The sequence below is a fragment of the Trachurus trachurus genome (assembly GCF_905171665.1).
Source record: "Trachurus trachurus genome assembly, chromosome: 6".
Lineage (NCBI taxonomy): Eukaryota > Metazoa > Chordata > Actinopteri > Carangiformes > Carangidae > Trachurus > Trachurus trachurus.
This window is the reverse complement of record NC_139897.1, coordinates 33,422,949-33,448,998: the sequence shown is the minus strand read 5'-3', so window position 1 is coordinate 33,448,998 and position 26,050 is coordinate 33,422,949. Positions and strand designations below refer to the sequence as shown.

The window sequence follows — 26,050 nt, the reverse complement described above, 5'->3', positions numbered from 1 at the left end:
GTTTTTTTACGAAGAGCTCTGGTGTCCCTTTGCAACCGTTATATTGACATGCACTGCTACGCCAAGACCCCCTGTAACTCAGAGAAGGGACGGTGGACTCTGAAACTTCTTCCAGCCCTTAGTCAACATGAGGGTGAGTAGATAATGAGCGAAATATCATTCTAGGGTGAACTATCCCTTTAACTTAGAAGGGTATAGAAACTAGTTAAAAAGCGACTTTTCTACTGGGTCGAACTGCCGGAGCTTAAGCGACCGACGCCATCTTCTCGGTCGCTGCTTAGCGCCTGAGACCATTTAAGGGGTGGTTTGTTCTTTTATTTGTTTGTCTTTTCCCTTTTTTGTATTATTACTATTATTTGGAATATGTCTGTGTGTTTAAATTAAAATAATTTAAAAAAGAGTGACCGGTCCATGGGAAAACCTATTTACTTTAGACCTGGACCTGGACCTGGACCTTCAGAGTCACAGTAAGAGACCTAATAAAACCCAGAACCTGAGTGTATGTGTGTGTTCTTGTACTTACTACGTTGTGAGGACCATCAAGAGTTTTTAACCAACAGAGTGAGGTCATTTTTGGGAAGTGAGGACATTTTGGCCGGCCCTCACTTTTTCCAAGGGCTGTTTGAGGGTTAAGACTTTAGGTTATAATTAGGTTTAAGTTAGGTTAAGAGTAATGGTTAAGGTTATGCATTCTCGTTATGCTTTCTTTTCTTTCTTTTCTCTTTCTTTTCTCACCTCTTTTTGTTTATTTATTTATTTAGTGCTGTTATCATCACTACTACTTTTATTTTTACTACCAACATTTTCCCTGTTCTTTTCATATTTTTCCTTCCTTTCTTTTTTAATTTTACATTTTTATACCTTGCACAAGGTATGCGATTATTATTTCTTGACTGTGCTTCAATTATGTGTTAGATCAAGGTGAGGTCATGTTATAAGCCTTTCAGATTTCAGACCTCACCTGCACATTTATTTTTCATATTTTTCTTACTAGTAAGAGAGATAAGTAAATGTTTTGTTTTATTTTTTATGTGTAAAAAAAAAAAATGCATTATGTCAATGAGTGTCCTCACAAATATAGCATTACAAGCATGTGTGTGTGACGTTACCGAACAGGAAATTACTTCCTGTTTTGTGTGTGTGTGTCCACTGATCAGTGATCAATGTGATGATAATAAAAACATGTTTGTGTTTGCAGAGGTCAGAACCACAAACTGAGAGGAGAGTCTCCAGGATCCATCTGTCTGTCCATGAAGAGTGACTGGTCCAAAGAGCTTCCTCCAGAATTCAGTTCTGGACCTGGACCTGGACCTGGACCTGGACCTGGACCTGGACCTTCAGAGTCATGGTAAGAGGAGGTTTCTACTGTAAACTGAGCTGAAGATGATTCAGTCATTAGACTCCTGTGAAGGAAACAGAGAGAAACCAGGAACCAGATCCATCAGACTCTGAAGGTTCACAACAAACCTCAGAGACAGAAACATGCACACACACTCTGTCCATCAGACTGATGAATGAAGAGATTCAAACTAACAGGGAGTTTGTTTTAAGTCCAGATTTAAGGTCAACAGATAAACAGAGACAGAAACCAGACCAGTTCAGGACCAGGTCTTCATTCAGCTCGTCTCTCTACACTCGTCTTCCTCTACTTTCTCTCTCTCTGCTCCTCTGCTTACTGAAGCCCCGCCCTCTTGTGGTGGTTAACCAATCAGAGCTCAGATGTGGAGCTGTAACATGTTGTTGATCCAGAAATGTCTTGACAGGAGGAAGAGGAGTGGTGTCTCTGTGGACCAGCTGCTGTCCTGCTGTGGTCTCTGTCAGGACGTCCTGAAGGATCCAGTCTCCACCAGCTGTGGACACTGGTTCTGCAGACAGTGCTTCACCTCAGACTGGGACCAGTCTGGTTCTTCAGGACCCCCCTCCTGTCCCCAGTGTGGACAAAGACCCAGAACCAGAGGTGAGCTGCAGACAGCCAATCAGAGCAGCTGTGGACAAAGTGAGACTGAACATCTGTCTGCTGATGTGGTCATTTGTGAAAGCAGGACCTGTTGTTTTCTCCAGAGTCATTGGTCCATCACACAGCACTGACATTTAAGATTATGATTCAAACCTTCTCTTTGTTGTCTGCAGTTTTTCTGGAGCTGATGAAAATAATCTGATCAGATTGTCAGACTCTCTGTCTTCAGTCTGACTCTGTCTCTTCTCTCTCAGCAGATCGTGGTCTGCAGGAGGTTTTAGATCAACATAAGATCAGTCTGAGGAGCAGATGTGAACAAGTGACTGAAGGAACTGAGGGAACAGGAAGTGGGACCCTCCTCAACAGGATCTACACTGAGCTCTACATCACAGAGGGACAGAGTGAAGAGGTTAATACCCAACATGAGGTGAGACAGCTGGAGACAACGTCCAAGAAAAAGACCCTCCATGACACTCCAATCAAGTGCAACGACATCTTTAAAGACTTACCTGTCCAACAGAGAGAGGACGTCTCTACAGTCTCACCTGTCCAACAGAGAGAGGACGTCTCTACAGTCTCACCTGTCCAACAGAGAGAGGACTTCTCTACGGTCTCACCTGTCTCACCTGTCCAACAGAGAGAGGACGTCTCTACGGTCTCACCTGTCCAACAGAGACCCATCAGAGTGGTTCTTACCAACGGCGTCGCTGGCGTTGGAAAAACCTTCTCGGTGCAGAAGTTCACTCTGGACTGGGCCGAGGGCTTGGAGAACCAAGATGTCAGTCTGCTGGTTCTGCTTTCGTTCAGGGAGCTGAACCTGATCAGAGATCAGCGGTTGAGTCTTCTCAGGCTGCTCCATGTTTTCCATCCAACATTACAGAAGGTCACAGCAGAGCAGCTGGCTGTCTGTAAACTTCTCTTCATCTTTGACGGCCTGGATGAAAGCCGATTGTCACTGGACTTCAACAACAGGGAGGTTGTGTCTGATGTCACACAGACGTCATCAGTCAACGTGCTGCTGACAAACCTCATCCAGGGGAATCTGCTTCCCTCGGCTCTGGTCTGGATCACCTCCAGACCTGCAGCAGCCAATCAGATCCCTCCTACATGTGTCGACAGGGTAACAGAGGTCCGAGGCTTCACTGACGCCCAGATGGAGGAGTACTTCAGGAGGAGGTCCAGTGATGAAGATCTGTCCAGAAGAATCATCTCACACATCAAGACGTCCAGGACCCTCCACATCATGTGTCAAGTCCCAGTCTTCTGCTGGATCAGTGCTACAGTTCTGGAGCACATGTTGACCACAGACCAGAGAGGAGAGCTGCCAAAGACCACGACTGACCTGTTTTCAAACTTTCTGCTATTCCAGACAAAGAGGAAGAACAACAAGTACGGTGAAGGACATGAGACGAGTCCACAGGAGCTGACGGAGGCCGACAGGGAAGTTCTTCTGAAGCTGGGGAGGCTGGCGTTTGAACAGCTGGAGGAAGGAAACATCATGTTCTACCAAGAAGACCTGGAGCAGTGTGGTCTGGATGTCACAGAGGCCTTGGTGAACTCAGGACTCTGTACTGAGATCTTCAAAAGAGAGAGTGTGATCTTCCAGAAAACAGTCTACTGCTTTGTTCATCTGAGTGTTCAGGAGTTTCTGGCTGCAGTCTACATGTTCCACTGTTTCACCAACATGTACACACAGGTCCTGGAGAACTTCGTTGGTAAACAACATTTTATTTTAACCTTGGATATCTTCCTGCAGGGAGCCATGCAGAAATCCCTCAGCAGTAAAAACGGTCACCTGGACCTGTTTGTTCGCTTCCTTCATGGCCTCTCTCTGGAGTCCAACCAGAGGCTGTTAGGAGGTCTGCTGGGTCAGACAGACAACAGTCCAGAAACCATCCAGAGAACCTACAACAACCTGAAGGAGATGAAGACTCATGAAATCTCTCCTGACAGAAGCATCAACATCTTCCACTGTCTGACGGAGATGAAGGACCAGTCAGTTCATCAGCAGATCCAACAGTTCCTCAAGTCAGAGAACAGATCAGAGGAACTCTCTGAGATCCAGTGTTCAGCTCTGGCCTACATGCTGCAGATGTCAGAGCAGGTTCTGGACGAGTTGGACCTGAGGAAGTACAACACATCTGAGGAGGGACGACGGAGACTGATCCCAGCTGTGAGGAACTGCAGGAAGGCTCGGTGAGACCAGACATTAGATCAGTAGTTCACATAAACAGAGTTTTTCTTTTTTTTACCATTATTTTTAGTTTGACTTTGAAAACATTACGTGAGGGATAATATAGAGTGAGCAGGCTTTGCTTCAGGGTCCCGTCCATCCTGTGAGAGTGATGAGGATCATCTTTTCCTGTCAAACTCAGTCAGAGAAGATGAGCTGAAGCTCAGATGTTCATCACATCATCACGTCCTGTCTTCAGATGCATCAACTGTGTTTTTACTGCAGCTTTCATCTGATTTGATTCTGACACATTTGATATTTTCTTTCTTCACAGACTTGATGGTTGTAAACTCTCAGAGAGTCACTGTGAAGTCGTGGCCTCAGCTCTGAAGTCCAACCCCTCCCACCTGACAGAACTGAACCTGAGTGACAACAACCTGAGTGATTCATCAGTGAAGGTTCTGTGGGCTGGACTGGAGAGTCCAAACTGTAGACTGGAGACTCTGAGGTGAGTTCACTGACTGGACCTGTTGGACTTTTGTCTGTGTTCAGTTAAAATGTGTGAAGTTCAGTTCGAAGCACATGACATTAAAGGAGTTTACTTCCTGTCCACGGTGTCTGTGAAGCAGCCTCTGGTCACATGACTCCACTGTCAGTGAGGGGTCAGAGGTCAGCTTCAGACAGTGGACAGTTTCTCCTGAGCCACTGTGACTGTGTCCACAGCCTCTGGACCTGAAGCTTCTTCAGCTCTGAACAGATGATGAGACACTGAACGCTGTCAACAAGGAGCTTTGTCCTCAACTCACTGCTTTTATTCTTTATTCAGATTGGAGCGCTGCAGTTTGTCAGAGATCAGCTGTTCTTCTCTGGTCTCAGCTCTGAAGTCCAACCCCTCCCAACTGAGAGAACTGGACCTGAGCTACAACTACAAGCTGCAGGGTTCAGGAGTGAAGGATCTGAGTGGTTTTCTGGAGAGTCCAGACTGTAGACTGGAGACTCTGAGGTCAGTTCACTGACAGTTACTGTTGTAGATCTTAGATCTTTGATCCACAAATGAACCTGATTGATCTTCACTCAGAACTTGAATCATTGACTTTGATGTCATGAATGAAGGATGTTTGAAATACTTGTTGTCTCATGTTTCCAGTTGTTCTTCTCTCTCACACTGACAATGACCTGTGTTTACACAGATCCAAGTCTTAAACATGTACAACACCTTTTCCCCACAATCCATGCCGTCCTGACATCAGCTGTTATTAACACACAACTCAAATCAATAACAGGATCACATGTTGGAGCACCGCTCACATCACACAACAAACCTTTAACAAAATCCACACTCAGACCTGAGCAACAAGGATGTTAACTGTACACAACAAGCTGTTATTACAAGGTTAACAACAGAGAAGACACACAACCTGGGCTGTGTGTGTGTGTAATACTCTGATAAATATCAGTGGTATTTATTTCATTATTTTCATGGGAATAAGTTAAGTATAAAATGCCAGTTCATGGTGAAGTTAAAATCTACATAAATAACTATTTCATATAAACAAGGTATTAAAATGTATAAATAATTAATGTTTAAAATGAGTAACTTTAAAAACATCATTTCATGGGATGTGTATGCCTTTAAAAGAAGTTAAAAGTAATTCTATTACATTACGTGCGTGAGTTCATGTGTGAGGTCATGACCTGAATGTTTACACTTCCGGGGAGAGACTCGAGCGAGGAAGAAGAAGGAGCAACATGTTAATGGCGTAGAGCGGAGACTTTGGGACTGTCGTGTCGCCAGTGTGGAGTTATGAGTGAGTGACTGTGAACTGTAGTTGAGCGACGTGTTCGGAGTGTGTTTAGTCCAACTCTCCACCGCTGCTTGTGTTTTGTGAACACGAAGACGAGTTCGGTTCTGTTAGCTAGCAGGAGCTAGGCTAACACCACGAGCCTCGCTGAGGGGAAACGCCGCCTGCACGGACGGGAGGAGCTTCGGTGAGTCGTCGACGGAGGTCGCTTCGCTGCTGCCGAGGGTCACAGAGGACGCTTCGCTGCTGCCGTGGGAGACGGAGGTTCGCCGCTGCGAGCTGCTGCGAGCGGAGACGGTCGTTACCGCAACGAGCGAGGGATTCATCGGCTGCGGCCTGGTCTGGCTGACTTCACAGACACACGGGAGTACAGGTATCAAACGGTTTCCATCATGAGCTCCAACTAAGCGCGCCAACGAAAATAGAAAAGAGTGCACTCAAAATAAAATTAGACAGTTTGAGAAAAGACAAAAACTCTAAAACCCCGGGGTTATACTTTTTTATTTTCTATATCTCTCTTCCATAGAGAACTGTTTGAATGTGTGTTGTCCTGCAAACGGTAATACATTTTTCTAAACTGACATCCTGTGTTTGGGTTTATCGAATTGTGTTTACTATTGAAGGTCACATACATACAGGTCAAGTGCATTTCCCTGCAGTCTCCAACGTTATTTATAAGTGAGAATCATACATTACCCTAGACTGATATTTACTATTTGAGATGTGACTTTTGCCATAAAACATTTGATAAGCGTTAAAGCTTCATCTTCATAACATAAGGTGGGTTTTAATACACGAGCCGGTGGTAAAAGGGTTACATTTTTGGGGGCTCGTTCCGGGATTTGTTTTGTTGTAACTAACCTGTTTTTTTATTTTCTTTATTCAAAAAAAAAAAAAGAGAGAGAGAATTTTTTTTCTGAGACTGCTAATGTAATTATCCTCATTGCTAAAAAAAACGGGGAATTATCAAGTGTGTTAACATTTATTGTGAAGTTTTTGCTGCTTGGAGCTAAAAAAAAAATGGAAGCAATTGAAATTGAAGCTTGGTGCAAAAGGAAGCAGTTAGCTTATGAAAATGCAGTTGTTTTGAGTGATGTTGACCCAGATATCACAGATGAAGTTCTGCTAACAGCTTTAAGTCAGGTTAAAGTATTTGGGAAGTCTGAAATAGTTGATCGTTGTCTTGATGTAGCTTCTAAAACACAGTTTATACTGATCAAGACTTCCACTGACTTGACTAAACAAACCCTACCTGACGTTGTTGGACTTCCTGGGGAGGCTGGTCCATGGCCTGTTCATGTGCTCACCGCTCCTGCAGAAAATGAAGAGTTTCAAGCTAAACTAATGTCGTTTCTGAAGATTGAAGGTAAAACCCTCACTGATGTTAGCGGGTTACTCCAACCTTCAACCCTTGACGTGAACACTGCACTGATACACGCCATCAGCTCCCTAGTGGATAAATGTAATACCACATCTGCTGATTCTCAGAGTTATCGCAAGCTGCGCATGTTCTCTGGTGTGAAACCTACGCCCAGTGGCGAGGAAGAGTATGATGCCTGGGCAGAGCAGACAGCGCATTTGCTAGAAGAGTGGCAATGCAGTGACAATACAAAGAAACAGAGGATAGTGGAAAGCTTAAAAGGTCCAGCTGCTGACATTGTGAGATTTTTAAGAGTGCAGAAGCCCACTGCAACTTCATATGACTACATGCAAGCTTTGGAAACAGCTTTTGGAACAACTGAGAGTACATCTGATCTCCTGGTGAAATTTAGACACACATATCAAAGTGTTGGTGAAAAACTGTCTACTTACCTGTTGAGGCTGGATAAACTGCTGCATTGTATTTTCAGAAAAGGAGGCGTGGCACTGTCTGACATGAATCGATTACGGATGGAGCAGGTTGTGAGAGGAGCACTGCAACAAGACATGATTGCTCTACGTCTCCGCATGACCCACAAGCTGCGAGAACCTCCTTCTTTCAGTGAGTTGCTAAAAGAGGTAAGGGAGGAAGAGGACATGCTCCAAAGCAGAAACGATGTCAAGAACCCAGTAATGTCACAGTCTGTAACTCCTGTTTCCAAGCCTGCACCTGAACCGGAAGTCGATCCTGAAGTAGCAAAGCTGAAACAAGAGATCAGTGTCATGAAAGCTGAAATGATTAGTCTTAAAGCTGCTACAGTTGCATCACATCCAGACACACAGAGTCCACAACTAGAAATCCCTGCCAAGACAACCTACAAAAAAAATGCTACCCCACAAAGGTCCGGCTATCAAGAGGATAAACCTGGGATATTTTGCTATAGATGTGGGGAGGATGGACATTTTAAGAGAGAATGTGAAGGTGAAGAAAACCTACTCAAAGTCAACAAGCGCCTCATTAAACTGACAAAGAAATCGGGAAACTACCGCGGGGTCCAGTAGAGGAACGGCCTGGCATCCCGGTGGTTGCAACACGTTCCACCAAGTGTAAAAACTCAGAAAGAAAAGTGATTGACACTGTACCTGAAGGCTTAGTGGGCCCAAGCTCTGTCGTGTCAGTACAGATTGAAGGCATCTACTCTAAAGCCATACTCGATTCTGGTTCTCAAGTAACTTTGCTGTACAGATCCTTCTACGACAGATATCTGACACACCTGCCATTGACGTCTATCAGCACTTTGCAGATATGGGGTCTTAGTTCTGCTGAGTACCCTTATGATGGCTATTTGTCACTTAGGCTGGAGTTTTTGGAAGCAGACGTCGGAGTGAGTGAGACCATTGATGCACTTGTGTTGGTATGTCCCGACCCAGTCGTGAGAGGTGAAGCTTCCATGCTCGTAGGCACAAACACACCCACTGTGAGACGACTGCTTAGCCACTGTAAAGAAAAAGGAGGAGAAAACTTTGTGAGAACTATGCACATTCACCCAATCTTCAGAAAAGTTTTCAGTGAGATCTCACTTCTGCCACCTGACACTGACAACAACAAGAGAGGAACCGTGTGGTTCACTCAAGCCAAACCTGTCACCTTACGGCCTGGGGGAGTCGCCAGAGTGACCGGTGCAGCAAAGTTTCAGGGAGCGCCGAGCACTCAGACCATCCTCGTGGACTCACCTGATGACCCTGCGAATGAGTCACGGTTTCCAGATGAACTCCTGGTGAGACCAGAGTTACAGACCTCCACTGGTGTGATGGCTAAGAAAATCACCGTTCTAGTCAGAAACATGTCGGCACGAGAAATTACCTTGACCAGAGGAATGCCGATAGCTCATCTGTTTCCAGTTGACGTTGTGTCATCTTCACCTGAAAAGAAAGAGTCTGATGTTGAGCCACCTGGAAAGTTGACGCCCTCCTCTTTCAACTTTGGAGACTCACCAGTTCCTAAGGAGTGGAAAGAAAGGTTGGTGACAAAAATGATGGAGCGGAGCGAGGCATTCTCTCTGCACGAGTTTGATGTAGGATGCAGTAAAAGCACCCAGCACACTATCAAAACCACAGACGACAAACCATTTCGTGAGAGGTCTCGTCGGCTGCCGCCTGCAGATGTGGAGGCATTGAGAGAACATCTGTCGCAGCTAAAAAACGCTGGTGTTATTACAGAGTCACGCAGTCCTTATGCCTCGCCCATTGTGGTCGTGAGGAAGAAGAACGGGAAAATAAGGATGTGTGTGGATTTCAGGACTCTAAACCGTCGCACTGTCCCAGACCAATATACAGTGCCAAGAATTGAAGATGCTTTGGCCTGTCTCAGTGGAAGTAAGTGGTTTAGTGTGCTCGACCTTCGGAGTGGATACTATCAAGTGCCAATGACAGACTCTGACAAAGACAAGACAGCTTTCATCTGCCCGGCTGGATTCTTCCAATTTGAAAGAATGCCACAGGGAGTGACAGGGGCTCCCGCTACGTTTCAGCGGATCATGGAACAGACTGTCGGAGACATGAATTTGCTTGAGGTATTGGTTTATCTTGATGATATCATTGTGTTTGGAGCAACGCTCGAGGAGAATGAGACCAGATTGTTGAAGGTGCTTGACCGCTTGAGAGATGAAGGACTGAAGTTGTCACTGGATAAATGCCAGTTTTGTCAGCCATTGTCAACCTACGTCGGACACATCATCTCACAAGATGGGGTCTCTACTGATCCAAAGAAGACCGAAGCTGTAACCACATGGCCGAGACCAAACACTGTGACTGCTTTGCGGTCGTTTCTTGGATTCTGTGGGTACTACAGACGCTTCGTGAAGGATTATTCCAAAGTAGCTCACCCGTTGAACCAACTGTTGTCCGGTTACCCACCAGCTGCAAAGAAATTCAAAGGTAAGCAGGAGAGTACCTACCTCAACCCCTCAGAGCCTTTTGGTCATCGGTGGGATGAAAAATGTGAAGCAGCCTTTGAGGAACTGAAGCGACGGCTTACTCAAGCTCCCGTGTTAGCTTTTGCAAATCCTCAGCTCCCCTATGTGCTGCATGTCGACGCTAGCCGAGAAGGGCTAGGAGGAGTGTTGTACCAGGATCAGGGTGAAGGATTGAGACCCGTGGCTTTTGTCAGTCGAAGCTTGACTCCTTCAGAAAAGAATTACCCAGCCCATAAATTGGAATTTTTGGCGCTGAAGTGGGCGGTAGTGGACAAGCTACATGATTATCTGTACGGGACTAAGTTTGAGGTGAGGACAGACAACAACCCTCTGACATACGTGTTAACGTCTGCCAAGCTGGACGCGACGGGTCACCGTTGGCTTGCTGCCCTATCTACGTATGACTTCAGTCTCAGGTACAGATCCGGTGTCCAAAACATTGATGCCGACGCCCTCTCACGTCGTCCACATCCCAGTCCAATACAAAAATCAGAGTGGAAAGACATTCCTGCAGCAGGTGTGAGAGCCATGTGCCAGATGTCTGCGGTGACAGAACACAGAAACCCACAGTCTGGAAGAGCCATTGACCTTTTGGGGATTTCTCCACAAGCTATCCCACAAGCTTATTGTAATTTGGCTTCTTTGAGTGTAAAAAATATGCCTGTTGTGAGTCTCACTGAGTTGTCAACCGCTCAGCAGGAAGATCCCGGCATAGGACAAGTGTGGTCGGCTCTGAGAAATGGCAATATCAACCAAGTTGACAAGACGAAACATCAAGCTTGCTCTTTGCTGTTGAGAGAGTGGGACAGGTTAAAGATGCAGAAAGGAGTAATGTATCGCATTGTAACTCCACCAGGAAAATCACGCTGTTCTCAATTGGTGCTACCAGAAAAGTACAGAAACACAGTAATGAAATCACTGCATGATGACTCAGGTCATTTGGGCCTCGACAAGACATACGGCCTGATTAAAGATCGGTTCTACTGGCCTCGGATGAAGTCAGAGATCGAAGAGTATTGCAAGTCTTGTGTGAGGTGCATAAAAAGAAAGACTTTACCCAAGAGAGTTGCACCTTTGTCTCATCTGCAAAGTGAGGGACCATTTGACCTCGTTTGTATGGACTTTCTGTCCATTGAGCCCGATTCGAGCAACACAGAAAATGTCCTAGTCATTACTGATCACTACACTCGCTACGCTCAAGCCTTTCCAACGAAGGACCAAAAAGCCTCCACAGTGGCAAAAGTGTTACTGGAGAAATATTTCGTCCATTATGGATTGCCCAAGAGGATGCACAGTGATCAGGGCAGAGATTTCGAAAGTCGCCTTGTCCACGAAGTGTTGAGTTCACTCGGAGTTGAAAAATCAAGAACGACGCCCTATCATCCTCAAGGAGATCCCCAACCCGAGAGGTTTAATAGGACATTGTTGGACATGTTAGGGACTCTGGAACTAAACAGGAAGAAAAAATGGAGTCAGCACGTTGTACATTTGGTTCATGCCTATAATTGTACTCCGAATGAAGCTACGGGATTTTCTCCCTATTTTCTCATGTTTGGGCGTGAAGCCAGACTACCTGTGGATCTATGTTTTGAGACTTCTAGTGACAGCACACAACAGAAAACTTACCTCAAGTACGTTTCTGACATGAGGAAAGAGTTGAAGGCTGCTTATGAACTAGCAGAGTCCATCGCTGCCAAGCAAAATCATAACAATAAGCAGAGATATGACAAAAGAATCAGATTTACACAGTTGTTACCTGGAGACAGAGTCTTGCTACGGAATCTTGGATTACAAGGGAAGCATAAACTGGCAGATCGCTGGGCATCGAAACCATATGTTGTGGAAAGCAAGATGCCAAACTTACCAGTGTTCCGGTTGAAACCTGAAGATGGTGATGGACCAATCAAAATCCTCCATCGAAATCACCTCCTGTCTCTCGGGAAGAGGATATGTCCAGATCCTGTATCTAATACAGATGTTACACCTACAAGGAGAGTTCTTCAACAGAGAAAACAGAAAGAACACACAGACAAGCCTGAAAGGGAAAAGACACAATCACAGAAAACGCCAGATAAAGACTCTGAAAGAAGAGAAGTTAGACCCAGTGATCCTGTTGGAAAAGAGTACATTGACTCAGAGGATGAGGACTATGGACTGTGGTATGATTCCACTATTGAACCTCCCAGGAACAACATTGATGATGATACTCTGGAACCATTCAGTCTGGATTTGGATATCTTCTTAAGCGACCTGACTGGACAACTAAAAGCAGTTGAGCCAGCAGAAACACAGGAATGTGTGGAGGAACCTGAAATGGACAGTGGAAATGAACTTGAGTCAACTGAGACAACAGAACCTGAACCACAAGAGACATGTGAGAACCACGAAGAGACTGAAAGAGACAAAACACTGACTGAAGACATTCACTTACAAGAAGAAGACATTGACCTTGACTCTGAGACTGATCTTGACTTTGACGCTCAGACCAGACCTCAGAGACTAAAGAGGGCTCCTTTAAGGTTAACTTATGACACCCCAGGTCATCCAAGTGTCATAGCAGCCCCTACGGTGAAGTTTGTTTCTTGTATTTACAAGTGGATAGGTACACCTATAATTGCTTAATTGTGTGTTTCACTCACCAGATGTGCCATATTGGTTTTATGTTTTCAAGGTACAAAGTCATGAGGGCATGCTTTTATTTTGGTGGGGGGAGAGTGTAATACTCTGATAAATATCAGTGGTATTTATTTCATTATTTTCATGGGAATAAGTTAAGTATAAAATGCCAGTTCATGGTGAAGTTAAAATCTACATAAATAACTATTTCATATAAACAAGGTATTAAAATGTATAAATAATTAATGTTTAAAATGAGTAACTTTAAAAACATCATTTCATGGGATGTGTATGCCTTTAAAAGAAGTTAAAAGTAATTCTATTACATTACGTGCGTGAGTTCATGTGTGAGGTCATGACCTGAATGTTTACACTTCCGGGGAGAGACTCGAGCGAGGAAGAAGAAGGAGCAACATGTTAATGGCGTAGAGCGGAGACTTTGGGACTGTCGTGTCGCCAGTGTGGAGTTATGAGTGAGTGACTGTGAACTGTAGTTGAGCGACGTGTTCGGAGTGTGTTTAGTCCAACTCTCCACCGCTGCTTGTGTTTTGTGAACACGAAGACGAGTTCGGTTCTGTTAGCTAGCAGGAGCTAGGCTAACACCACGAGCCTCGCTGAGGGGAAACGCCGCCTGCACGGACGGGAGGAGCTTCGGTGAGTCGTCGACGGAGGTCGCTTCGCTGCTGCCGAGGGTCACAGAGGACGCTTCGCTGCTGCCGTGGGAGACGGAGGTTCGCCGCTGCGAGCTGCTGCGAGCGGAGACGGTCGTTACCGCAACGAGCGAGGGATTCATCGGCTGCGGCCTGGTCTGGCTGACTTCACAGACACACGGGAGTACAGGTATCAAACGGTTTCCATCATGAGCTCCAACTAAGCGCGCCAACGAAAATAGAAAAGAGTGCACTCAAAATAAAATTAGACAGTTTGAGAAAAGACAAAAACTCTAAAACCCCGGGGTTATACTTTTTTATTTTCTATATCTCTCTTCCATAGAGAACTGTTTGAATGTGTGTTGTCCTGCAAACGGTAATACATTTTTCTAAACTGACATCCTGTGTTTGGGTTTATTGAATTGTGTTTACTATTGAAGGTCACATACATACAGGTCAAGTGTATTTCCCTGCAGTCTCCAACGTTATTTATAAGTGAGAATCATACATTACCCTAGACTGATATTTACTATTTGAGATGTGACTTTTGCCATAAAACATTTGATAAGCGTTAAAGCTTCATCTTCATAACATAAGGTGGGTTTTAATACACGAGCCGGTGGTAAAAGGGTTACATGTGTGTAAAAGTGTCTAAGTGTCAGAGAGAGAGTAGGATAAAACTTGCTAACTGTTAGCCACCGTAGCTCAGGCGTTGGTCTCCCGTCAGATAAAAGCTGCTGTTGTTCTTCAGATGAAAGCTCATTAAGGTGTTCAACTCTCCAGTGGAGCATCACTGCAGTTGAATTAGCTGCTAAACTGCTGGTGGCTAAAAAGCCAGGGGACACGTCTGTGTGTTGACCATTCACCAAGGCAATGTAAACAGAAGCGCAGCTCAGACATGGTGCAGTTAAGTTAAGAGACAGCGTAGCGTTGTGCCTTTTAACCTCCATGTGAACTCTCTGTGGGAACTTACTGCACATGTGCAAACAGCCACATACACACCGTACTGACAAAAGAGGCAGAGCAGCTCTGTGCCTTTGCTCTGTAATACTACACATGGCTGAGTGGTTTGTGCAGCTGCTGCCTGGACAGAAGCTAGCTATGTTTACTGGCTTTTATTAGACCATGAAAATCACCACATTCTGACACATTGAACTTGTAGTAAACTTATCTGAAAGTCAAAAAGAATCCAACTTTAGATGAAGTGAATAAATCAAAGCCCTGACAGCACGTCACTGGTTTTTATTCCAGTCTCTGTTTCTCTTCATGTTTCACCTCCACTACAGAAACACATGTGATGTATCAGACATTATAAAACGGAAAGGTGAAATCCGGCGATCTGATTGGTTGTTAACCGTGGTATATTGAGCATATACCACGGCTACTATTCTAAAACATTATCACAGCGTAGGCTATCACTCCGCGTCAGGCACGTACTTTTACAGTCTATGGGCACGTATGACTGGTATGAATGGAAGTTGTTGTCATGTATCCATGACAACGGACTGTTGCAGTCCATAGCAAAAGACAGCTGATGCTTTTACGATGTTAAAAAAACGGACTAAAGTAGTTGAATTCACATGTTTAAAGTTGACTTTCACCTCTTGGGAGGGTTAACAATGATAGAGGGGACTGAGCAGTGACTTTCACCTGAAAAAAAGCGGAGGAAAAGACGAGATGCAGAGCTACTTGGAGCTAACGTCTGGAGAGGTGGGACTATTTTTTTCACAGTGAGGCTATTTTATTGGATAATATGTATTTCTGGTTGAATAAACCTACATGAAATTGATTGCGTATCCCTCTTTTATATTGCCTTCATTCGTAACCGTTTTATAAAAGCAATATATCACTCCAGTCCGTGGTATTTGCTCATTATACCACGGCCTGTCGTGATATATTGCTTAAATAACTGATCTATAATCAATAGCTGCTGGCTCCACCTCTTTCCTGAGGCTCTGTGTTGTTTATAGTGAAGCATTCCTTTTTTTTATTTCTAACCCTAACCCCCGGCCGGTCTGTCACTGAAAGCCCCACTAGGATGACACACTGAACACTGTCAACAAGGAGCTTTGTCCTCAACTCACTGCTTTTATTCTTTATTCAGATTGTGGGGCTGCAGTTTGTCAAAGATCAGCTGTTCTTCTCTGGTCTCAGCTCTGAAGTCCAACCCCTCCCACCTGAGAAAACTGGACCTGGGTAACAACAGAAAGCTGAAGGATTCAGGAGTGAAGCATCTGAGTGGTTTTCTGGAGAGTCCAGACTGTAGACTGGAGACTCTGAGGTCAGTTCACTGACTGTTACTGTTGTAGATCTTAGATCTTTGATCCACAACTGAACCTGATTGATCTTCACTCAGAACTTGAATCATTGACTTTGATGTCATGAATGAAGGACATTTGAAATAGTTGTTGTCTCATGTTTCCAGTTGTTCTTCTCTCACACTGACAATGACTCTTCACTTTCAGCTCATTTCACTCAGTTTGATCAATAATCAATGATCTGATCACTGCAAGTGTGTGTGTGTGTGTGTGTGTGTGTGTGTGTGTGTGTGTGTGTGTGTGTGTGTGTGTGTGTGTGTGTGTGTGTGTGTGTGTGTGTGTGTGTGTGTGTGTGTGTGTGTGTGTGTGTGTGTGTGTGTGTGTGTGTGTTGTAGTCAGTGTTTAGTCCAACAGGTATTGATCAGATATTGATTGTATATTGACCGACTGATCTGAGGTCAGCAGCAGCTGATGAATCTGTGCTGACATGTGGATGATGTGTGTAGAAGGCCACATGATGATGATCCACAACAACACAAGGACAGAGTCCCTCTACTCATTTACACACTGATCATTGATCAGGACACATCTGATCAATCATCAATCATTTCATCTTCTTCTTTTATTCTTTATTCAGATTGGAGAGCTGCTGGTTGTCAGAGATCAGCTGTTCTTCTCTGGTCTCAGCTCTGAAGTCCAACCCTTCCCACCTGAAACACCTGGACCTGAGCAACAACAACAGGCTGCGGTATTCAGGAGTGAAGCATCTGAGTGGTTTTCTGGAGAGTCCAGACTGTAGACTGGAGACTCTGAGGTCAGACTCTGTTTTATTTCTGTGCTCAGATGAATGTGATGTGAAAGTTGTGTTGATACTGAGCTGAAGACAATGAGGCTGATATTCTACTGATCAACACTGAGGCTGTAGGACAGGGTAGGCAGGTGCTCACAGACCAAGACCAGGGCTGTGGGGGGTCGGCACCTCAGACAGCTCATCACACAACAACCTCACAACAAACACATTCATGCACAATGGTTTACACAGATCCAAGTCTTAAACATGTGCAACACCTTTTCCCCACAATCCACGCCGTCCTGACATCAGCTGTTATTTACACACAACTCAGATCAATAACAGGATCACATGTTGGAGCACTGCTCACATCACACAACAAACCTTTAACACAATCCACACTCAGACCTGAGCAGCAAGGATGTTAACTGTACACAAGAAGCTGTTATTACAAGGTTAACAACAGAGAAGACACACAACCTGGGCTGTGTGTGTGTGTAAAAGTGTCTAAGTGTCAGAGAGAGAGTAGGATAAAACTTGCTAACTGTTAGCCACCATAGCTCAGGCGTTGGTCTCCCGTCAGATAAAAGCTGCTGTTGTTCTTCAGATGAAAGCTCATTAAGGTGTTCACCTCTCCAGTGGAGCATCACTGCAGTTGAATTAGCTGCTAAACTGCTGGACGCTAAAAAGCCAGGGGACACATCTGTGTGTTGACCATTCACCAAGGCAACGTGAACAGAAGTGCAGCTCAGACATGGTGCAGTTAAGTTAAGAGGCAGCGTAGCGTTGAGCCTTTTCACCTCCATGTGAACTCTCTGTGGGAACTTACTGCACATGTGCAAACAGCCACATACACACGGTACTGACAGAAGAGGCAGAGCAGCTCTGGGCCTTTGCTCTGTAATACTACACATGGCTGAGTGGTTTGTGCAGCTGCTGCCTGGACAGAAGCTAGCTCTGTTTACTGGCTTTTATTAGACCATGAAAATCACCACATTCTGACACATTGAACTTGTAGTAAATTTATCTGAAAGTCCAAAAGAATCCAACTTTAGATGAAGTGAATAAATCAAAGCCCTGACTGCACGTCACTATTTTTTAGTCCAGTCTCTGTTTCTCTTCATGTTTCACCTCCACTACAGAAACACATGTGATGTATCAGACAATAACCAGAGGTGGGTAGTAACGCGCTACATTTACTCCGTTACATTTACTTGAGTAACTTTTTGGAAAAATTGTACTTCTAAGAGTAGTTTCAATGCAGCATACTCGTTACTTTTACTTGAGTATATTTCTTCAGAAGAAGCGGTACTTTTACTCCGTTACATTTAGCTTCATTCCGGTCGCTACTCGCTACTTTTTCTTATTGATCCAATGTGCGATCTGTTTGTTTATGTTTTAAGGGAGATACTTCTGAGCAGAGCGATAGATTCTGAGCCTCTGTCACGTGACTGCGTTTCACCAATCAGATGTTGCCACTCGCGACGTTTGCCTCCGTTTAACCAATCAGACAGAGCCAGGCAGGTACATGACCGCACACAAAATCTCCGCGGTAAACAGGACGGTCACTCCGCCTCAAATTTGAGAAACTGTGGCTAGTAAATGATTAGGATGACGTCAGCCCCGGTATGTCGTGGATAATAGTGGATAATGTCCGTGAAGGTTCTCAATCATCCAGGTCATCTTATTCTTCTTCCTCCCTAGGAAGTTTAAACCCCATACACACCTGGAGACACATGACTCCTAGTCACATGACCACCCCCCCAGTTTCGGGGGTGTGGTTATGTGACTTTGGTTTCACTAGAAACCAATCATAGGACCCCCCCCCCCCCACACACACACACAGTCACAGATAGACACACAGACACACACACCCACACAAAGAGCTTATGGACAGTTCATAGATCTTTCATAGATAGGCCTATGTAAGTTATTGTGGCTGAATTTGTCTTCATTTATGTTACTTTGTAAAAAATGTCATTTATGCTTTTGTCTTAGTTGTTAAATGTTGTTCTTTGGCAATATCTAGATTTTTTCATTGCTATTATATTTTTGTGTATCAGATTAGGCCTACATTTATGCGCTGATAATTAAACGAGCAAATCAGAGGTTACTCAGCAGTTACTCAGTACTTGAGTAGCTTTTTCACCAAGTACTTTCTACTCTTACTCAAGTAAATGTTTGAATGGCTACTTTTTACTTTTACTTGAGTAACATTATTCTAAAGCAACTATACTCTTACTTGAGTACAATTTTTGGCTACTCTACCCACCTCTGACAATAACTGATCTATAATCAATAGCTGCTGGCTCCACCTCTTTCCTGAGGCTAAGTGATGTTTATAGTGAAGCCAATCATCCCATAATAAGCAGGTGTGTGTTTCTACACGTTAGTTGTCATGGTAACAGAGTTCAACCTCACATGTTTGTTGGATGGAGCCACAGGTGGAGCTGACAGGTGAAGAGGCGGAGTCACTGCGTCTGTGTTGAAGCAGCAGCAGCTTCTCATGAATATTAATGAGCTGTTTTCTCTCTATGTGACTGTTTAACCTGCTTCCTGTTGCTTCAGCTGTTGGACTTTGATTTTCTAAACTTGTTCTTTCTGAAGCTTCTTCAGCTCTGAACAGATGATGAGACACTGAACGCTGTCAACAAGGAGCTTTGTCCTCAACTCACTGCTTTTATTCTTTATTCAGATTGAAGGACTGCAGTTTGTCAGAGATCAGCTGTTCTTCTCTGGGCTCAGCTCTGAAGTCCAACCCCTTCCACCTGAGACACCTGGACCTGAGCTGGAACAAGAAGCTGCGGGATTCAGGAGTGAAGGGTCTGAGTGGTTTTCTGGAGAGTCCAGACTGTAGACTGGAGACTCTGAGGTCAGTTCACTGACTGTTACTGTTGTAGATCTTAGATCTTTGATCCACAATTGAACCTGATTGATCTTCACTCAGAACTTGAATCATTGACTTTGATGTCATGAATGAAGGACATTTGAAATAGTTGTTGTCTCATGTTTCCACTTGTTCTTCTCTCACACTGACAATGACTCTTCACTTTCAGCTCATTTCACTCAGTCTGATCAATAATCAATGATCTTATCACTGCAAGTGTGTGTGTGTGTGTGTGTGTGTGTGTGTGTGTGTGTGTGTGTGTGTTGTAGTCAGTGTTTAGTCCAACAGGTATTGATCAGATATTGATTGTATATTGACCGACTGATCTGAGGTCAGTAGCAGCTGATGAATCTGTGCTGAATGTGGATGATGTGTGTAGAAGGCCACATGATGATGATCCACAACAACACAAGGACAAAGTCCCTCCACTCATTTACACACTGATCATTGATCAGGACACATCTGATCAATCATCAATCATTTCATCTTCTTATTTTATTCTTTATTCAGATTGGAGGACTGCAGTTTGTCAGAGATCAGCTGTTCTTCTCTGGTCTCAGCTCTGAAGTCCAACCCCTCCCACCTGAGACTCCTGGACCTGAGCAGAAACACGCTGCAGGATTCAGGAGTGAAGGATCTGAGTGGTTTTCTGGAGAGTCCAGACTGTAGACTGGAGACTCTGAGGTCAGACTCTGTTTTATTTCTGTGCTCATTTCTGTGCTCATTCAATGTGATGTGAAAGTTGTGTTGATACTGAGCTGCAGACATGAGGCAGATATTCTACTGATCCACACTGAGGCTGTAGGACAGGGTAGGCTGGCGCTCACAGACCAAGACCAGGGGCCTCATGTATCAATACTTGCGTGGATTTCATACTGAAACATGGCGTACGCCAAAATCCAGAAACTGTCGTACGCACAAAAAAAATCAGATGTATCAAAGTGTGCGTACGCATGGATCTGAGCACACATGTAGAAGTGCCTAACTCCTCCCTGTCCACGCCTCCATTTAAATATACAAATACATGTAAATAAGGCCTGCACCAAAGATTCTCTTCTCTTCACGGTCAGATAACACCATGAAAAACTGTGAGGAAGAGCAATTTAACAAAATTTGAGTTGAAGGTGCTCCTTGATAAAGTTGAGCCGCGTAAACTTTTTTTTTTTTTTCTTTCCTCCGGCACCATCACAAAGGGGAGTGGGAGAGTGTGTGTGTGATATAAAGGTGAATGTGACGCGGACAACCGCTGTCATCCCAAATGAAAGCAGACAATGTACTCAATAATTAAATTATGTGAAATGGATTTATGATTTTCATTTTCCTTTTTTTAAACACAGATCGCGTAGTAAATAAATGCAGAAGTGCGCCAGGGAGGCTGATAAAGACACATGTCCAACTTTACGCATGTGTTTATTGACATTAAGTACTTCACGCAGCGTGTGTAGTTAACCAGCAAAAAAAGAAAGTCACTGACAGTGTGATATCTGGGCGGACGTGCTCAGTGTGCATCGGGGGTTATAGGACAATTAAACAAATACATTTACTTTGCAATGCAAGCCTGTAATCTGTTCCCAACTATGCTGAATGAATGAATCGTGCGCTGAACCAGCCATCTCACCTCAATGTTTGTTCATATGTGATGCATCTGTACATTCACTTCACACTGCAGTATCAGCAATATCTTAAAACTAAAGCTGACGGTACTGCTTTGCGCATGTTTTTATATCCACCTATCTAATTGCAACACGTGGATGGGTTGTTCATAAATGTGTCTCTGATGTGCACATTACTCTGAGGAATAATTGTTTTCACAATATTAACAGTTTCCCAGCTTCACCTCTAAGTGTCGCCAAAGGAACAATAGCTGTAGAAACGTGCGTACGCCAGCTATGGAGTTGGCGTGGGGCACCGCACTTTTCCATGGTTATTTCACTTTTGATACATCTGAACGTTGGCGTGGAAAATGACGTACGCCACTTTTTCGTGCGTACGCAACATTGATATATGAGGCCCCAGGGCTGTGGGGGGTTGGCACCTCAGACAGATCATCACACAAAAACCTCACAACAAACAGATTCATGCACAATGGTTTACACAGATCCAAGTCTTCAACATGTGCAACACCTTTAGCTCAGGTGGTTGGTCTCCGTCAGATAAAAGCTGCTGTTTTTCTTCAGATGAAAGCTCATTAAGGTGTTCACCTCTCCAGTGGAGCATCACTGCAGCTGAATTAGCTGCTAAACTGCTGGACGCTAAAAAGCCAGGGGACACGTCTGTGTGTTGACCATTCACCAAGGCAATGTGAACAGAAGTGCAGCTCAGACATGGTGCAGTTAAAGGGCAACTTCGGTTTTTTTCAACCTTGGCCCTGTTTTCATATGTTTTTCTGTGAGTGATGGATAATACTTTTATTGAGGTTGTTCCAGTATTGAGCCAGGCAGGCAGCCTGCAGCCCAGCTAATGCTCTTCCATGGGGCAAGTGGCTCCCGTCAAAGTTTGCCCTATAAACGGGCATTTTTTTCAAACTGACCGGCTCAGATAGTTACAATGAGTGTCTGACAACATACTAGAATGGAGAAATGAATGTATGTCTCTACCTTTAGCACGTCTCTTCTTCTTCTGACTGGCAGTAGTCATCCCCGGTCAAAGTGGTCACAGCAGACCCTGTGGTCGGCACGGCGATGGCGCAGTGCATCGACAGGAGTGTCAGCATCCATTTGTAGCACATCTAGCCATAACTTGTGAAAGCTCTGTGAAAGCTGCGCAAAGAGCAGCCCAACATTTTGTTGTTACAATTTGTAAATTCTCCGGTCGTCTCTCTTCACCTCAGTCACACCGGTGTTTTGTTGCGAGTTATCGCGATATTTCAGAACGAGATTTCTGGCGTGGTGAGATTTGGACACAGATCCCAGCAAACAGCGATCTCCAGCTAAAGGTAGAGACTATTACGTTCATTTCTCCTTTCTAGTATGTTGTCGGACACTCATTGTAACTATCTGAGCCTGTCGGCTTGAAAAAAATGCACGTTTATAGGGCGAACTTTGACAGGAGCCACCTGCCCCGTGGAAGAGCGTTAGCTGGGCTGCAGGCTGCCTGCCCGGCTCAATACTGCAGCGACCTTGTTTTTTTTTTGTTTAAAGGGACAGTATGGGACTTTATTGGCTTTTTATTGACAAAAATCAAATATCGCTTTCATAAATACGTATTTCACTGAAGTGGAATCGCGCCCGCATACAAACGAGCGCTTTCTCGTACCTTAGAATGAGATGTTACAAGTCGTTACAAACATACAGGGGGGGGTTCACCGAACCTTCTCTGCCATGTTGAATTGCCATGTTTTACGTTCAGTGTCACCGTGGCCGTCAGTAACCACAAACTCGGGCCGCCGGAGCTTCTCGGCTCGGGGAGAAAGTTTTCCAGACAGCGCCTGTTAAAACTGTCACCACCGTGTAGCTAGTGTGAGGAAGGACGGGGGCACTGGTGTTGCCTTCAGGTGCAGTCAGACACCTGAATGACGCCGTGAGTGACGCCGTCGGCAAACCGACCGGATGTTATTTTACTCGACGAGAGAAAGCCGGTAAAACGTGGGTCAGGTAAACAATACGACATCACCATGACAACATATTGTCACGCCTGTATTGTTTTGCCTCGTGCTGGCGGACCGTTTGTTTACATAGAGGCTTGTTTATCCTGATACATGCAGCGTGTGTTGTTTTTCTGACTTCTGCCCGAGTTTACGTAAACGCAACAGCAAGAATACGTGCCGACATGCAACCGCACCGCTAGATGGGGGTAAATGTCCCATACTGTCCCTTTAACTTTCTTTTTAATTTTTGATTTACATTGACAGCAAGACAAGCTCATCAGAAAAATAACACAAACTTACAGCCTTCCGCTGTCACGAACAACAACATACAACACAAAATAATACTATATAATATAATAAAAACCAAAAACACAAATACATGTAAAAGACAGGAAAGAGAAAAAAAAATTTGTGAGAGTGTGTGTGGGGGTGTTATCTTAATATACACCAACACTTATTATTGATGGCCACTCGCATCCAAAAAACATACTCAGGGGGGTCCACTCTTTAACAAATTCATCTAAGGTTCCTTGCACCACATGAGATAGTCTTTCATAAGGAACCATTGATAGCAGTTTCTCATACCACATTGCTAACGTAGGTGGGTGCTCGTCAAGCCAAGCATTCAGAATTGACAGACGTGCGGCATACAACATAATATTCAACAATTTACCCGTTTGACCAGACAAAGACAAAAGATCGATACCAAGAAAACACTGTTTAGGATCCATTACCATTTTAATGCCAAGGTACTTCTCTATCTCTGTTTGGACAGTAGACCAGAATATTTTAATCAATGGACATGACCACATTAAAAGAAAGTAAGTGCCTGGTTGTTTTTGACACTTCTTGCATGCTACCGAACATGAGTCATCATATTTACTACGTATTTCAGGAGTCATATGCAGTTTGTTAATTATCTTATATTGTACATCATGTGATTTGTCTGATCTAGTAATTTTCTTGGCATTATTTAACACCTTACGCCAGGGCTGGTCATCTAGGTGAGCACCAAGGTCTTTTTCCCAACTATTTTTGATATTAATTATAGTCCCATCATTCGTAAGCAACTGATCGTATATATAAGTAATCACTTTCTTATTAATTGTTGCTGCTTTCATGATGAGACTATCAAGAATATTCAGCTTACTACCACTTTTGTAATATGAAATTGAGTTTAAATAACTCTTCATTTGTAAGTAACGATAAAGTTGAGTTCGAGAAAGCTTAAACTCTTCTTGCAGTTGCTGAAAATACTTTAGTGCACCACCTATATACATCATATCACCAATTTCTGTAATACCAGCGGTCTTCCGATCTCTGAATCCCACATCTACACAAGAATTTTCAAAGTCAGGATTATTCGCAATGGGTGCTAAGAATGAATATTGATTTAAACCAAGGTATTTACGTAATCCTTGATTTTAATCAAGGATTGAGGCATTATCATGGCAGACAGAGTGTAGAATATTCCTCAGTCCAATAGGCCTTTTGTAAACCATCTAATAAGAGTGATCTCAAAATAAATCTCTCCACACTGAAAATAAAAAGAACAAAAACACAAAAAACTAACAAACAAACAAGAAACAAAAATTGGCCAGCAGCAGCGACCTTAACTCATTGGCTGCCAGCCATTTTCAGAGCAGAGAGCCCCATACTGCCAGCCGTTTTAGAGCATTTTGAACGACCACAGAATATTGTGTTCTATGACTATGTAAACACCAAAACTACCACGAGAAAGAGTAGACTCTCTTCATTCAATAGGGAAAAAAAGGTTGTTTCCGTTGTTGTTGTTACGTCCATATAGGCTGTTGTGCAGCTGCTGCAGCGGTGTGTGTGTGTGTGTCTCAGGTTACAGGTAGAGCGGCGGGGGGCATGACATCATCGTTTCAGAAAAAAGCCGTATTGGCCGTCCAGACGAAAACGCTGGGGCGGCGTTTTCAAATTGTCCCACTCTGGGACCCGTTTTCAAAAAATACCGTTTTCACCCCGGAAAACGCCGTTTTCGTGTGGACGCGAGGCCAATCCGATAAAGTATTTATCCGGATTTAAAAAAAACAGATTCGTGTGGACGGGGCCTGTGTTGAAGCAGCAGCAGCTTCTCATGAATATTAATGAGCTGTTTTCTCTCTATGTGACTGTTTAACCTGCTTCCTGTTGCTTCAGCTGTTGGACTTTGATTTTCTAGACTTGTTCTTTCTGAAGCTTCTTCGGCTCTGAACAGATGATGAGACACTGAACACTGTCAACAAGGAGCTTTGTCCTCAACTCACTGATTTTATTCTTTATTCAGATTGGAGCTCTGCGGTTTGTCAGAGATCAGCTGTTCTTCTCTGGTCTCAGCTCTGAAGTCCAACCCCTCCGACCTGAGAGAACTGGACCTGAGCAGAAACGAGCTGCAGGATTCAGGAGTGAAGGATCTGAGTGGTTTTCTGAAGAGTCCAGACTGTAGACTGGAGACTCTGAGGTCAGTTCACTGACTGTTACTGTTGTAGATCTTAGATCTTTGATCCACAACTGAACCTGATTGATCTTCACTCAGAACTTGAATCATTGACTTTGATGTCATGAATGACGTTTGAAATAGTTGTTGTCTCATGTTTCCAGTTGTTCTTCTCTCACACTGACAATGACTCTTCACTTTCAGCTCATTTCACTCAGTCTGATCAATAATCAATGATCTGATCGATTCGTGTGTGTGTGTGTGTGTGTGTGTGTGTGTGTGTGTGTGTGTGTGTGTGTGTGTGTGTGTGTGTGTGATCTTCATTTCATCTTCTTCTTTTATTCTTTATTCAGATTGGGGCGCTGCAGTTTGTCAGACATCAGCTGTTCTTCTCTGGTCTCAGCTCTGAAGTCCAACCCCTCCCACCTGAGAGAACTGGACCTGAGAGGATACAACAACAACCTGAGTTCTTCAGCTCTGCAGCAGCTTCATGATCTTGTGAAGAGTCCAGACTTTCGACTGGAGACTCTGCGGTGTTTCTGATCTGTAGCTGT

General features: G+C 44.1%; 2 protein-coding genes across 2 annotated transcripts in view; both read left to right on the top strand.

The window, feature by feature from the left end:
* LOC310987540 (NACHT, LRR and PYD domains-containing protein 12-like) overlaps positions 1–26,050 on the top strand; it is a 427,459-nt gene that overhangs the window by 150,416 nt on the left and 250,993 nt on the right. The window lies entirely within an intron of this gene.
* Positions 1,735–26,050, top strand: LOC310987245 (NACHT, LRR and PYD domains-containing protein 12-like; the record flags this gene model as incomplete). The annotated part of the gene is made up of 11 exons (XM_083973434.1): positions 1,735–1,957; positions 2,215–2,477; positions 2,631–4,153; positions 4,465–4,638; positions 4,957–5,133; positions 15,637–15,813; positions 16,428–16,604; positions 19,276–19,452; positions 19,978–20,151; positions 25,347–25,520; positions 25,850–26,050. The coding sequence occupies 11 exons, from the start codon at positions 1,735–1,737 to the stop codon at positions 26,037–26,039; spliced, it is 3,429 nt and encodes a 1,142-aa protein (XP_083829560.1). The 3' UTR covers positions 26,040–26,050.